Consider the following 16510-nt stretch of genomic DNA (forward strand, 5'->3'; position numbering starts at 1 on the left):
GTTTCGCCTATGTCTGTATGCTGCTGCAACGCGCTTTACATTATTTCAAAATTAAGGATCATTTTTGGCTTTAATATCTCGCAGAAAAGGATTTTCCCCTAGCGTAAGATACTTACGCAGTACTCGTTCCCTCTCTAGAGAGAACCAAGGTTACGTTAGTAACCAAGTACGTTTTATCAGCTCTATCAGGCAAGGCTCCAAAAAGTATCAAAGAATTATTTAAAATAATTTGCATAGCATGTGATTTCAAGCGTGCAGATGATCTGATGAAGAGCCTGCGTGCTTAAAGGGATAGTTCTCCCAAAAGTAAAAATTTGATGTTTATCTGCTTACCCCCAGGGCATCCAAAATGTAGGTGGCTTTGTTTCTTCAGCAGAACACAAATATTTTTAACTCAAACCACTGCAGTCTGTTAGTGATTTATTGCCAGTGGATTGGCACCAAACCTTTGAAAGTAAAGAAAAACATGCACAGACAAATCCAAATTACACCCTGCAGCTTGTAATGATACATTGATGTCTTAAGACACGAAACTATTGTTTTTTTTTTGTGAGAAACTGAACAGTATTTATATCATTTTTTACCTTTGATATACGTAAATGTCCAACTAAGCTCAGCATCTTGCGCGTTACTTGTGTACACGCTGGAAACACAAACGCTGGACCGGGAAATCAGTGAAACGTCAACAGACCCGGATGAGTTTGCGCAAGCAAACGTAATCTTTTAGCTTCAAATTGGTTTGAACAATAAGGATTAGCGCAAGTATTTACCATTTTAAATAGCCACTATACCCACAATCTCTCTCTGGCAGTTTCACACATTAACCGATCGTTTTGTGTCTTAGGACATCGATGTATCGTCACGAGCCTCATGGTGCGTTCACACCAGACGCGAATGGCGCGTTAAGCGCGAGTGATTTACATGTTAAGTCAATGCAAAGACGCGATAGACCTTAATTTGGATTTGTCTGTGCATATGCGTTCATGAGCTCAAGGGTAGATTATTGTAATGCTTTATTGGGTGGTCGTTCTGCATGCTTAAAGGAGAACTCCGGTGTGATATTGACCTAAAGTGTATTGAATCATGATACCGAGTGTGAACGTACCTTGCATATCTCATCTCGGTTTGCGTCCAGCTGTCCGAAATCTGGGGTCAGTTAGCCGATGCTCACAACAGGCTGTCAATGAAAGTCAACAGGGCATCGGAATAGCCATGTAAATAAATCACTGTTTTACGCCATTTACGAGGCACAAAGTAGCTCCACACTTCATTGGTAGACTTCCAAGGGCCCTGACATTTAAAACGAGACATTGAGAACTCAGAAAAAGCACCGGTAGTTTATTTACAAGTAGATTTATACAGACATGTTCCACCAGGAACAGACCGGTCACCGCCATCTTAAATGTAGTCACGATAAGTCGAGTGTCGAGCACGAAGGAAACTACAACCTGATACGTTGATAACCTGATAAATTCCTTGGTGCTCGACACTCGACTTATCGTGACTAAGTTCAGGATGGCGGCTACCGGATTTTCTTTCCCAGGTACTGTCTGTATAAATCTTCTTGTAAATAAACTACCGGTGCTTTTTCTGAGTTCTCAATGTCTCGTTTTAAATGTCAGGGCCCTTGGAAGTCTACCAATGAAGTGTGGAGCTACTTTGTGTCTCGTAAATGGCGTAAAACAGTGATTTATTTACATGGCTATTCCGATGCCCTGTTGACTTTCATTGACAACCTGTTGTGAGCATCAGCTAACTGACCCCAGATTTCGGACAGCTGGACACAAACCGAGATGAGATATGCAAGGTACGTTCACACTCGGTATCATGATTCAATACACTTTAGGTCAATATCACACCGGAGTTCTCCTTTAATAAACAAACTCCAGCTGGTCCAAAATGCAACAGCAAGAGTTCTTACTAGAACTAGAAAGTATGACCATATTAGCCCGGTTCTGTCAACACTGCACTGGCTCCCTATAAAACATCGTATAGATTTTAAAATCTTGCTAATTACTTATAAAGCCCTCAATGGTTTAGCTCCTCAGTATTTGAGCGAGCTACTATCGCATTATAGTCCCTCACGTCCGCTGCGTTCTCAAAATTCTGGCAATTTGATAATACCTAGAATATCAAAATCAAGTGCGGGCGGCAGATCATTTTCTTATCTAGCGCCTAAACTCTGGAACAATCTACCAAACACTGTTCGGGAGGCAGACACACTTTGTCAGTTTAAATCTAGATTAAAGACACATCTCTTTAACCTGGCTTACACATAAAACATTAACACATTCCTATAATTCAAATCCGTTAAAGGATTGTTGGGCTGCATTAATTAGGTCAACCGGAACCCAAAACACCTCCCATAACATCTGATGCACTCGTTGCATCGTAAAAAGAATGGCATCTACGCTAATATTAGTCTGTTTCATTCTTATTCCGAGGTCACCGTAGCCACCAGACCCAGCCTGTATCCAGATCAGATGGTCACTCCAGTCTCCCGGATCCAGTCCGCACCAGCTTAGATCATGGATCACCACCTGGAGATGACTTCAATAGCCATGGATGTCAACCAGATGAGCTCCAGAGACGGATCATCAATGAAGACCTCGCCAACCTAGACGGCCATCGGTGCTACACCACAGGAACCTGATGAGTTCTCTACAATTGGACATTGGTACAAACTGCTGGTTTCGTCTGGCCAGAGGAGAACTGGTCCCCCGACTGAGCCTGGTTTCTCCCAAGGTTTTTTTCTCCATCTCTGTCACCTGTGGAGTTTTGGTTCCTTGCCGCTGTCGCCTCTGGCTTGCTTAGTTGGGGACATTTTCCAGCGATATCGTATACTATTTGAACTGAACTGACGATGATATCACTGAATTCATTGATGAACTGCCTTTAATTGAAAATTGATTGTTTACAATAATGTGTTACTTACACACTATTGTTCTGTTTAAATACTGTGCAGTTGCTTTGACACAATCTGTATTGTTAAAAGCGCTATATAAATAAAGGTGACTTGACTTGACACATTTTTCTTTACTTTCAAAGGTTTGGTGCCCATCCACTGCCATTAAATCACTAACAGACTGCAGCGGTTTGAGTTAAAAATCTTGCTTTGTGTTCTACTGAGGAAACCTTACATCTTGGATGCCCTGGGGTTAAGCGGATAAACATCACATTTTTTTTATTTTTGGGTGAACTATCCCTTTAAAACGTCCCACACTATGCAAATGTTTTAATTAAATAAATGCAAGAAATAAACAAACATTTTAGGAAAAAAAAAAAAAATTATATATATATATATATATATATATATATATATATATATATATATATATATATATATATATATATAGTAGTTTAAAAGTGTTAAGTTGTCCCTAGAAAGTAATTTCAGAAATTTCACTTGTGACTGCCATTTGTGACAAAATACCAGGGGGTAAAACACGTTTAGCAAATAAGTCAGGCTTATTTCAGTTAGTCTGCCTTATTTTAAGACAAATCAAGTGACAATAAGTCAGACTAACTATAAGTCAGACTAAAAAGAGACCTGCATTCATAAATAACAAACTAGAGTTACTGATTACACTACATGAAATTAAAGAACTTTGGTCAAGACTGGAATTTGCATACAACCAAACTGAAAAACTAGAACAAACCAGTAACTGTCTTATTGGATCACTGGCAAAGAACTCAGCGAAAAGATGGATCCAGTCATAAAAAAACAACATACTGACAGAAACCATCCTGGATATTCAATCCAAAAGTATGCGTGATAACCCGAACACCCTAGGAGTTAAACATGGAGGTGGAAACATGCTTTGGGGGTGTTTTTCAGCTAAGGGGACTGGACAACTACACCACATCAGAGGGATGATGGATTGGGACATGTACCTTTAAATCTTGGGTGAGAACAACTGAAAATGGATTGTGGATGGGTATTCCAGCAGAAAAATGACCCAAAACACATGGCCAAGGTAACGAAGGAGTGATTTGAAAAAGAAGAAAATTAAAGTTGGGGCTGCATGATATCTCACATGCGATAGCCAATGTACATTTTGTCAGTAAAGTCGTTCTGTTATGCAGCTGTTTAAAATGTATAACTTTCTTGAAATGTGTTTTTCAGATTTTTGTTGTTGTTGTTATTCTGTCTCTCACTGTTCAAATAAACCTACTATTAAAATTATAGACAGATAATTTCTTTGTCAGTGGGCAAACATGCAAAATCAGCAGGGGATCAAATAAATATTTTCCCCCACTCTGCTAATTTTGACATATCGGCCATTTAGAAAGCACTCTTGAGAGCGAGGGGAGTGCTGCTGTGCTCAAGCATAAAAGACACCTAACAGGGAGGGGCAAAGAGGGCCTAACAACATGATGAAACAAAACATTTCGGGACAAAAGGCGATCAACAGGGAGGCAAAAAAAGCCCTAAGAACCTGATATGATTGTGTACAGAGCTGTGAGATTGGCTCTCAGATCGAGAGAACTCACATGTTCCATCCGAGACTGGTATCTTTATCAAGTATTACATGCAGACAAAATGAAAATTACATTGAAAATGTTCTGAAAAAGGTTCTGAACCTTCTAAACATTTCCTTCAGAGATACAGCGATATAAAACATTGATTTTGAAGCATAGTGCTCATGTTTTTTATTCAACAGTCAAAGCCTTTTGGAAAATCTATTTGTGGCGGTCAGTTTTGATATTGTGTTGAGTCGCCACAAATAAATCAATGTATGGGAAACACCACAGCACAACAACCTGAGACCAACTTCAGCCAACTCATAACCTTATCCTTAAGTTGGGGTAGAATTAAAGAATTCCTCATTTTCCTCCTAATTTCCTTAAAAAAAAAAAAAAAACTTTATATAAACAAGTTATAAAGGTGTACAAATTATACATTAAAATCTTACACCTCACATAAATACATCAGAATTTAAATGTTAAAAAAAAGTTTGTGCTTTTGTTTTGGCTTATTGTTTGTTTTATTGTCAGACTTGCTTTATATTTACAGCACTGTTTTCTACTATTTTGTACTGTTTTTCCTGTATGTCTACATTATCTTGTTCTACAAAAAAAAAAAAAAAGATTTTGGTAAATGAAATGATCTTACTAGAAGAATTGCATGAAAAAGTATCATCTGTTCCATTTGTATAGTCTCAGTGAGCATTTCTGCATTCGCAGTCAGGCGAATTTAATGTTTTCTGACATTTCAGTGTGGATAGAGAAAAAGTTAAAACAAAAAGTCTGTTTTCAATTGTATTTGGATTCGTTCAGGTGTAGCCTAAGTGTTTACTTGTTTATTTGCTTACCAAATACTTTAAATGAACAAATGTAGACAGCATGCAGTATCCAAAAATGATTACTCACATTTCAAGGTTTGCTTTGTGCAAAATAAATTAGTTTCTTAGTACTTTTGCATAATTAGCCAAAGTGCTAGAAATCGATGGATTTAATATTCGAAGATGATACTAGGTTTAATGTAACAGAAAAAAACGCACATATATATTTTATTGGTTTAAGCTAATTCCATATTATCTTTACAACTTAAAAGCATGGGTCAAAAGAAAGGTCTTCTCAGCTGCTCTTGAAGGCAGCATTAGTATGTGATCTCAACACTTCTGTCCAATGTCAAAACATTTCTACACTTGTGTGACATTATTCATAAATATCATTCATTTCTGTCATAAGTTCAGCTTTGAGAATAAAAACCAACCTGTTTGTTCCTCAGTGTCTTCATGTTTGACTCTAAATGCTTCTTCATTCTCCTCTTTAATAAACCCCATCTTTGTTTGTTCCTCTGTATCTTCATGTTTGATTATGAATGTTTCTTCAATCTTCATCTCTTCACTCTCCTCTTTAATAAACTCCATCGTTATAATAGTGTGTCACGTGGATCTATGTTGATTCTCCAGTTTTTCTGTGCATTTGGATTCTGTGTCCTGTTTAAGATGAGAATAAATAACAGAAAGAAAAATCAATGCAAACCATATCTCTGTGTGCGTCTCATCAGCTCCTAGTTCAGTAGTGCACTGGCAACTGTTAATAGACTTATATATAAAATGAATAAAATATATACAATTTACCCAGGCTATTTTGATTTATATTTGGTATTCAATTATTTGTACATCATATCTAATGGAAACATTCTCGGTTGTCATTAAACTCGTTTGTGTTTATAGTCCGCGTGCCGCTGAGTCGAATCACTGCATCATTTCACAAATGATTTGATTCAAATGATTCGATTCCGAGTCTTTCTCATCACTTCTTATCAACACACGATTGATTCATGATATAGAAACCAAAACGGAACGCACCTTCTCTGTCACTGAAGGCTAATGTTTTAAGTAACACGAAATAAAGCACTACAACGTTATATTTAATAATGATGCATTTATTTTACATATCTTGTAAAAACGCTTTAAATGATATAACAGTGTGCATTGGTTTAAACTTTAAAACCACAAACCTTTCTTCAGGTGAACCACAAACAGATGAGGAGCGCAGCGCAGCTTTATGACGTCACATCACCAGACCAAAATAAAAGTCCATTGGTGCACTGCTCTCTAGAATCACAAACACATCTTAGAAATGTTGATTATAGAATAGAATTTCGTACCCATATGATGATGCATTTCTAAAGTTATTAACATCGCAAATCTATCGTATTTTTCTCTATTGTACATTAAAAACACTATACTTTCTGTTTTTTTTTGTTTGTTTTTTACCTTGCCATTAAATTCACATAAAACTAGTTTATGCTGCTGATTCAACTATATAAAGAACAAAGTATCTAAGAATATTTCATTCATTCAGATCTAGGATGTGTTATTTTAGTGTTCACTTTTTTGAGCAGTGTATAATACAAACTATATAAATGTAAATATTTTCAAAATATAAACTATGAGCGTATTTATATAATAGTGATTTGATAATTATATTATATATAATTAGCTGTTTGCTGAATTATTATTTATTTATTATTATAATTATATGGGTCATTCTAGAATTGCGGGTACATTTGGCGTCTCCAGGATAAACCTTTTATTATTTTCCAAAAACAAAAAAATTATTGAAACAGCTTGATATAATTTGTGTTATTATTCAGAACTATCACTAAAAATTATGTTTATTTATGAAGTTTTTGTTTTAAAAATATTAAATTAAAGATACCCTCTATACCTATTTTTGACTGTCTCCGCCTCCTGAATCGTACATTCAGCTTCAATTATCATGAAATAATTGTGTCTAATTTGAATCTTTTTTGTGTTTACTCTACTAATTTATGTAAACAGTTGCATAAAACATCTATTTTTTGTATTATTTGTAGTTTTAGTAATTAAATACATTTTGTGTCTGTCCCTACGTTCTGGTCAACTCTGTTAACTCTGTTATAAAAAGGCATAACAATCTTTAAAGGCACAATATGTAATTTTTCAGCTTTAAAAATAGCAAAAATCACTATATCTATGTTAAATATTTTTTTTTAGTTGTGTACTTACATTATCCCGACAGTTTCCACGAACTTTCAAATCCGGAGAAATTTTTTAGTTAAATTCGAAGACACGGCGCGTTTCTTTATTTCCGTTTTGTCGCCCGTCTATGGCGTCATATAACCTTTGACCCCTCTAGTGTCTCTAAATTCCTGCGGAACCGCCAAATACAAAGGGGAACAGAAGTAGTAGCTAGTCTTGATCGATACTATTATATTTTATATTTATATTGTTTATATTAGTATTAATACCTCAATCAATAACATAATTATGGATCATGATTATGCTTTGCCTGCACGTTCTGTGAAGCGCAAACGTACAGGTGAAATAAATGACCAGTATGTCAGTATGTCGCAGTATGTAAGGATGTACTCACATTAGACGTTTTAAACCGTGCCCAAAGTCCGGTTCGTTTGACTTGTGTAAGTGCTCCGTGCCGCGCTCGGGCGCGGTTCGTTTAGCTGGCCCTGTCCCGGCTGAAAGAGGTGGGTCAGAGAGCAGTTTGGTTGGGCTCGGGCGCGGTACGCATAGTTTAAGCGCTAACCGCGTCGGAGCACAAAACAAATACAATTCTGTGTCTACAAATGTATCCTATAATTACCAACACAACACTTTTCAAATAATTTAATTCAGTAAAGTATATTTAAGTTTATAATGGGTCTGGTTCTCTCCTTATCGATGAACAGGAATTGTAGTTTGCCAGTAAAGCTGCAAATTCTTTAACGTTCATATTCTTTCACTCTCCGTAATAACTCACTGATACATACAAGTGAAAATCAATGAACGGCATAGATGAATTATTATTAATTATTAGGTAGAATATTAGAAAAAGCTATTTTCTCCGTTATCTCGTACGTAAGTGTGTTTCGGCCGGAGTTTGAGTGCGCGGCCAGCGGGGGGTAATCGCGCTCAGGCTCGGTTCAAGGCAATTGTGCCTAGTGTGAGTACATCCTAAGTGTAAAGTTAAGCAGTTCTCTGTTAGAGGACGAGTGCCTCTTCAAACACTATCTACAATAGCTTCTTCCAGTGATACTCAATAAGATTGGTAGGCAAAAAAAGACAGTATCTCATCCGTGAACATGATTTGTGAAAACACATTTCCCATCGTTCTACACTCCGTAATTGCGTCATCAAGCGTCGCCTCTGTTATTGTTTTTAAACGATGCGACCTCTAGCGGCGAAAAATTACATATTGTGCCTTTAAGGATCCAGCTTTTTGGCAGTTTGGTAAGTGTGACGAGTCGGCTGCCTCCCCCCTAATTTTCATCACCACCCTGTCCCTTATTCGCCGCCCTTCTCCAGGCTCCCGACGGGAGTGGGTGTGTAGGGGAGAGGAGGGGCGAGTAATCGGCTCGGGCTGGCGGCGTGTGATGAGGACACGTGAAGGAAATGAAGCCTCATCACCGCCGCTGTTTAAATGCCGAGCGCGCCTCTCCTCAGGAGACCGGTCTCTCCCCCGTGCATGCACGCTGGTGTCCTCGCGGGTCCAGGAAGGGGTGAAGAGGGAATCCTGCGCCACCAAGAGGACGAGCCGCCGGACCCGCGGTCCGGTTGAAGACCGCACCAGAGATGGCCGACGGGCCAGGATGCCGGGCCGTATTCCCCGCTGGAAGCTCCGGACAGCTCGAGAGGGACGAAGCCGGACTCCGCCCCTTACCTGGACCCTTCCCTATCAGACACTGCCCATCCTTCACGAAACCCCAGCACTCGAGGACACCAGATTCCCCTTTTATTTGGACACTTTATTTCCCTTTTGGACACTTTTCCCTTCATTTTCTGTTTAATAAAAGCCTCTCCGAGGCCTGACGCCACACCCACTGTGTCTGTCGTTTGCCCCTCCCGCCACATAAGGAATAGTTCATCTGCTACTTTGCACTCTCACTTCTGGTAGAGATTCATTGATCTTTTGTTATAAGTTTATTTAATGTAATACAAATGTACTCGATATGATTTTACTTGTTTCACTAAGTATACTGTTTTGTTAGAATTGTGATTAAAACCATGTTGTTTTAAAATGTAATCTGAATACGTCAAAATGTGTTTAATGAAGTGTTGTGCACTTTGTTTCCAACTCCACTGTTATTGGACTGTAAAGTAAAAATATTGTACAAGATTTGTTTTGTATTGAGTGTTTTCAGTTAAAGATATTCAACAGTATCAACGTTGGTATTTTATGAAATTTTATTTTTGGTGTTGTTGTTTATGCAGGACAGCACAGAAAGCACACAAGTGGGGGAGAGAGGAGAGGACAGCATCAGAAAAGACCCAGAGCTGGGACTTTTTCAAAGATAACCCGAAGCACAACCATGATATATGCACAAGGCTGTTGTTTTTATCAGAATTTGAAGAAACATTTTGGCTTAAAGTAATAAATACATTTCATTTAAGGTATTTCCTGCGTAAAGAATTTTAAGGCGATTGCTTTTTACCCCTTCACCACGACATGGTTTCTGTTGCAGGTTCCATTCTCAAAGTCTTTTACCCATTTGCACTGCACAAATGTACACATCTCTTATAATGAGACACATTTGTAAACCTGTTTTCACAGAACCATAGTTAACCACCAAATAAGAGATCAAGTGGTTTTAGTCAAAAAAAGGTTTCTTTTGTGCAGCGCAAAATATGCATATTATTGCACAAAAAATTTTGAGTCTTTAACCTTCTGGGGTCTAGGAATTTGGAGAAGTTTAAACCCTGGCATCTGTGTGTTTTTTTCAGTATCTGAAAAAAATACACTACGAGTCAAAAGTTTTTGAACAGTAAGGTTTTTTTTTTAAATTATTATTAAATAATTCCTTCTGCTTTATAATATTTGTATTATTTAAAATAATATTTAATATTATTTAAAATGTAATGTATTCCTGTTACTCCAGTCATCAGTGTCACATGAACTTTTAGAAATCATCCTAATATGCTGTTCAAGTTATTATTATCAATATTTAAGCAGTAGATTTTTTTTCAGGATTCTTTGATGAATAGTAAGATCCAAAGATTAGCATTTACTTGAAATAAAAATCATTTGTAAAATTATATACCATACTTCAAAACTTTTATTTAGCAAGGATGCTTTACATTGATCAAAAGTGATAATAAAGACATTTGTAATATTACAATAGATTTCTATATCAGATAAATTGTTTCATTTTCAGTTCATCAAAGCAAACTGAAAGAATTCTATTGAGCTGTTTCAACAATTTTTTTGAGCAGCAAATCAGAATATTAGAATGATTTCTGAAGGTGACTGGATCATGAGTAATATGATGATAAAAAAAATCTGTTTTGACATCACAGGATTAAATTAAATTTTCAAATATCTTCAAATGAAAAACATTTTAAATAGTACAAATATATTTTATTAAAATTTTTTGTACTTGGATTGGTGAGCAGAAGAGATGTAAAAAACATTTAAAATTTTACTGTGAGAAACTTCTGACTGGTAATGTGTAATAAAGTCTGATTACTTTGTATTCATCACAAACTGGGCTACAATAACATGTGAGCAGAATTAATGTATTTGTATTGTTTTTGAAAAATGTTTTCGACAGGTTTTTATTTTGATTTATACAGTGTATGTTTCCAAAATAAAACTTGTTTTACAATATTGATCATGTGTTAGTTTATTGAAGTTGATACCATTGCTGCTAGTCATTTGATTTTTAACTAACATGTGTGTAGTGTTGATCTAAATGTAAACTGGTTGTAATTGGATGTACAGTTGTGTATTCACCGTTGTTGAAAGGTAAGTAAGACGGTGAAACAAAGTCGCGATTTCAACGGTGAATCAACGTTGTTACTTCCACGTTGAAAAGACGTCACAATATCAACGTTGAATTTTTTTGCAAATCCGAAAGGTTTTTCACCGTTGATCCAACCATGGTACCTGACGTTGTTTCAACGACGAATCAACGTTGAAATGCCGGCTGGGTGGCCAAAACCCCTCCAAAACCACCCTAAAACCGGCCAACCAGCCTAGGCTGGTTTTAACTGTTTTTTTTTTTTTTTGTCAGCAGGGTACTGACAAAATTAAACGCTTATTTCATAGATAGGCCTACATTGTCTTTCAATAATTAAGGCACTTATAAGTACCTTTTCAGGAATATTGCTATTTATTTCATCTATTTAATATTATATTTAGAGGTGTTTTGGTCACTTTCCAAGTCTGTCCAGGCTGGGAGACCACCTAAAACCAGCTACTAGGCTGATTTAGCTGAAAAAAAAAAAAAATTGGATTCCCTTGATCCAATGCAGTTAACTAACGTTGAAAAGGGACATTTAAATAAGTTTATTTGTTCACCGTTTTCTAATTTTTTTTTTTAATTTAATGTAAATAACTTCGTTTTATTTAATTCAACATTAACATTTTTATATGTAACGTTCAACCTTGTGTAAGCACAGGTGATTAAGTCACACAGATAATAGAAAATAAATAAATAAGCAAAACACACACAAACTACATAATTTATTAATTTTGTTATTTCTCTTTGAATCCTTAAAAGGAATGTTTTCTGTTGAGTGGAAAGATTATTTTTGTAAGTCATTTTTATCAGTTGCATTATGTATGTAAAAAAAAATGTTGCACTGGCCCTTTAAGGGGCCATTCACATGAAGCGTCTTTTGCGCGCGCAAGTTCGTTATTTCAAATGGAGACGCGCGGCTTGCGCGCGCATTTTGGAAGCGACGCGGTCGCGACGCGCACGCGGTGCGACGCGCTCGTTTTTTCCGGGCGCGTCCGCGCCGCATCGAGATAAAAACATCTCAACTTTTCAGAATGTCGCAAGCGCACCGCAGCTTGGAGCTAGAGCGCAGCTGATGGTTGCTTAGAAACGGCAGACGCTTCCGGAGCGCAAGCGCCTGAGCGCTTTGTTGACAAGGAAGAAAGCGGCGCGCCTAGCGTTTTCCACGCGTTTTTAGGCGCGACATGTGAACGGCCCCTAAGCCTGCTCTCCGGAGAACGCGCTTCTCTGCAGAGGGAGAGTTGAATCCTCCATTTTGTGAAAGGATGACAGAGCAGAGCTAATGCAGATTAGTGCGTTTAAATATCGCTATTTGTGCCGAAATATATATACAATCATCATTTTACAGGGATTTGGTGAGTGTTTAACAATTTTGGCATGTTTTTGTCGAACGCTAATCTGATCAGTAAACAAGTGTTGTAGGATAAAGTAAAAATAAAATTGAGTTCATGTTAATGTGTTTATGGTTTAATATGGGCTTTGTCCTAATCTTTATTCTGTGTAAACATTATATTTGATTTTAACTTGAGTTATATTGTTAATTGTTTTCTAATTAAGTTAATTGCTTTAATGAGAAGGTCAATTCAGCAAAAGGCTGTGTCCTAATTGTTTCTTTTTCAATGAGATGTGCAAACTAAATATGGGAATATTCCTGTTATTATTGTTGGCCTAAAATACAGGTCAGGTTTTTGTTCTGGTGGAACTGAATGTTCTGGAAATCAGTTGATGGCGAGCCCGCCCTGCTGAAAAAAAAAAAAAAAACTGCTAATACCAGCCTAGGCTGGTTGGCTGGTCTTAGCTGGTTTAAGCTGAAAGTAGCTGGTTTTAGCTGGTCTCCCTGGTGGTTTCCCAGCCTGACCAGCTAAGACCAGCCTGCCCAGGCTGGAAAAGTGGTCAAAACCCCTCTAAAACCAGCCTGCCTTCCAGCTATGACCAGCTAAAACCAGCCAAGCAGCCTAGGCTGGTTTACGGATCTGGACACTAATCTCCCATCGTGAAACTACGGTTTTCTGCTACACGAGGTGGATCTCAGCTTTCCAGCTATTTGTTTTCATCATTCTCGGTTGGAAGTACTGTGATATTCCTGGACTGTCTCACGGACCTATTTATATATATGTGCCCTGGACCACAAAACCAGTCATAAGGTTAAATTTGACAAAATGTATACATCATATGAAAGCTCAATAAATAAGCTTTCCATTGATGTATGGTTTGTTAGGACAGGACAATATTTGGCCGAGATACATCTATTTGAAAATCTGGAATCTGAGGGTGCAAAAAAATCAAAAATACTGAAAAAATCACCTTTAAAGTTGTCCAAATTAAGTTCTTAACAATGCATATTACTAATCAAAAATTACATTTTGATATATTTACAGTAGAAATTTAACAAAAAATATTCATGGAACATGATCTTTACTTAATATCCTAATGATTTTTGGCATAAAAGTTGACCCATACAATGTATTTTTGGCTATTGCTACAAACATACCCCAGCGACTTAAGACTGGTTCTGTGCTCCAGGGTCACATATATTTTTTTCCTGCTGCCATCCACGTGGCACGGATTTAAAGGTGCCATAGAATGGAAAACTGTGTGTAGCTTGGCATAGTTAAATAATAACAGTTCAGTACATGGACATGACATACCATGAGTCTCAAACACCACCGTTTCCTCCTTCTTATATAAATCTAGTATTTGCAAAAGACCACCGGAAAATAGGCCAATTCCAACATAACACCGACTGTTACGAAACTTTCCCGAGATCGTTAATAGTTACGCCTCCAACATTTGCATCACCCAATCATCAGTAACTTCAGTACATCAGTAAAACAAGGCAAGCCACTGAAGGGACACGGTTAGCTTAATGCTAATGCTAGCCTGTTACATTGCTAGACATAGGATTTCACTTTCCACATAAACAGAGAGATGACTGCGCTCATGATGGTGAATGATGGAGAAATAACTGCCTGATGATGGCCAATGATTTACAGATCTGGAGAATCACTGACGAGCAGCTGAACTTTTGTGGTAAGTACTTGTGTCTCTGCATTAATGACTTTTACAAACAACTGCAAATGTTTTGTTGTTGTTGTAATGACAACCTTAAAATACAACAGCAGTTTGAACGATTAAAGTAATATACTATAATAATTAATGTAATATACTAAATGTAATATACTAATCATTAAATACCTGACTGAATAGTAAGTTAAAGTATTGAGTGTTTGTCTAATCAGATCATTTAGGTCCATTAACTATTACTCTGACTCCCTTACCAGTGCACTGACTACTGAACTAGAGCTGATTGAGATTTTTTTCCCCTGATAATTATTGTCATCTTAAACAGGAAAAAGTTTCCAAATGCAGAAAAAACTCCTGGTGGAGCAACTGAGATCCATGACACACCGTTATAAAGATGGCGTTTATTAAAGAGGAGAGTGAAGACATGAAGATTGAAGAAACATTCAGAGTCCAACATGAAGATACTGAAGAACAAACAGGTTGGTTTTCATTCTCAAAGATGGACTCTCCTATGAACTGTCCTGTACATTTTCTCAATTAATTTGTCTTTGGCAGGTATGTTTCTACTCTGTCTGCCCTCCTGCAGCTTTCTGTTTTTGAAAAGAATTTCAGCTTCATTTTTTTTATTTCTCTAAAAGGCTATTTTCTACTCTTATAGTGCTTTGATTTAAAAACAGAATTTAAAGAATTGTGTCTTATTTAACATGGATGTTGATGTTCACTGCTAGGATTAAGTAACATTTTTCATATGAAATAGGTAAATAAGGGCTGTGTGCATGTGGACAGCCGTCGCTTTCACTCGACTAGGGCTGCCCCCTTATTAGTTTACTGAATGCTAGTCGTTGAGAAGAGGCTTAGTCGACTAAAATTTCATTAGTTGGTCAGGCACCGAAAAAATGGTCCATGTCAATGATGAACAGACCGTTAACAGCTGGTCCTTGAGGTAGGCCTAATTACGATATATTGGGCAGGAAATAAATACATTTGCCTATCATTCATCAAGCTCACATATGGCTTATCATTTGAAAGTGAAGCATGTAAATAAGCAGCTGACTTCTTCATCTGGTGACTCAAGCTGGGCACACCAGTTTATCAGCTGCCTTAGTATTTAGGGGGCAGCCGTGGCCTAATGGTTAGGGAGTCGGACTTGTAACCGAAAGGTTGCAGGTTCGAGTCTCAGGTCCGGCAGGGATTGTAGGTGGTGGGAGTGAATGTACAGCACTCTCTCCACCCTCAATACCATGGCTGAGGTGAGTCCCTTGAGCAAGGCACCGATCCCCCAACTGCTCCCCGGGCGCCGCAGCCATGGCTGCCCACTGCTCTGGGTGTGTGTTCACGGTGTGTGTGTGTTCACTACTGTGTGTGTGCACTTGGATGGGTTAAATGCAGAGCACAAATTCCTAGTATGGGTCACCATACTTGGCCTCACCTCACTTCCTTTCCTTTCCTTTCCTTTCCTTTTAAGGTGCTTTTTCTAACATTTTTTACAAGTTTTGCCACTTGTATGATAGCTTTGTCTACATCAGCATGAAGGTTTATTGCATCTTTTATGGCAAGTCTGCCTTCTGTCTCGCTAAGAGCATTTGGCATCACAGTATCATGTACTGTACTGAAGGGGTGTTTCTTAATTCAGTTTGATTCCGATTATCATGTCAATGACTCAGTTCAATTCGATATCATGATGCATCACAATTATATTTTTTAATTTTTAATAAGACATGAACATTTTTGATGACAAGGGGGTGAGTACATCATCTGTAAATTTTTGTTCTGAAAGTGAACTACGGGCACAGCTCAGTTGAGCAGAAATGATTTAGCTGGCTTGTCTAAACAAGGAAGTAATCTGTGCATATTGTCAATTGCCTTCAGCCCTGTTTGTTACAACATGCAACATCTCTTGCAGTTGATTAGTGGATATATGATGTAATTGTATGTTAGTTCTAACACTTTACATGTTTGAATGTTTTGATGTCTGATATTTTGTGCTATTAAACTGGGGTTAACTTTTTGTTTCCACCTTAGACCTGATGACACTAAAAGTGGAGAGTGAAGTACTGAATGAAATGGAGTATGAAGATTACAATTTCATAAACGCAGAAAAATCTTTTAGTTGTTCACAGATTAAAAAGACTTCCTCAATAAAAAGCACTCAAAAGCCTGGAGAGAAGCCATACACATGCCAACAGTGTGAAAAGAGTTTCACTCAACCTGGACACCTTGGAGCCCACATGAGAGTTCACACTGGAGAGAAACCTT

At 37.5% G+C, this 16510-nt stretch overlaps 1 protein-coding gene across 1 annotated transcript in view; it reads right to left on the reverse strand.

Moving 5' to 3' along the window:
* LOC141325658 (uncharacterized) overlaps positions 1-5933 on the reverse strand; it is a 16326-nt gene extending 10393 nt beyond the window's left edge. Inside the window, exon 1 of the mRNA XM_073834423.1 lies at positions 5720-5933. Coding sequence (XP_073690524.1) covers positions 5720-5876 — 157 coding nt within the window. The 5' untranslated portion in view covers positions 5877-5933. The remainder of the gene's footprint in view (positions 1-5719) is intronic.
* Positions 5934-16510: the final 10577 nt, after the last annotated feature.

This window comes from Garra rufa, chromosome 2 (assembly GCF_049309525.1).
Source record: "Garra rufa chromosome 2, GarRuf1.0, whole genome shotgun sequence".
NCBI lineage: Eukaryota > Metazoa > Chordata > Actinopteri > Cypriniformes > Cyprinidae > Garra > Garra rufa.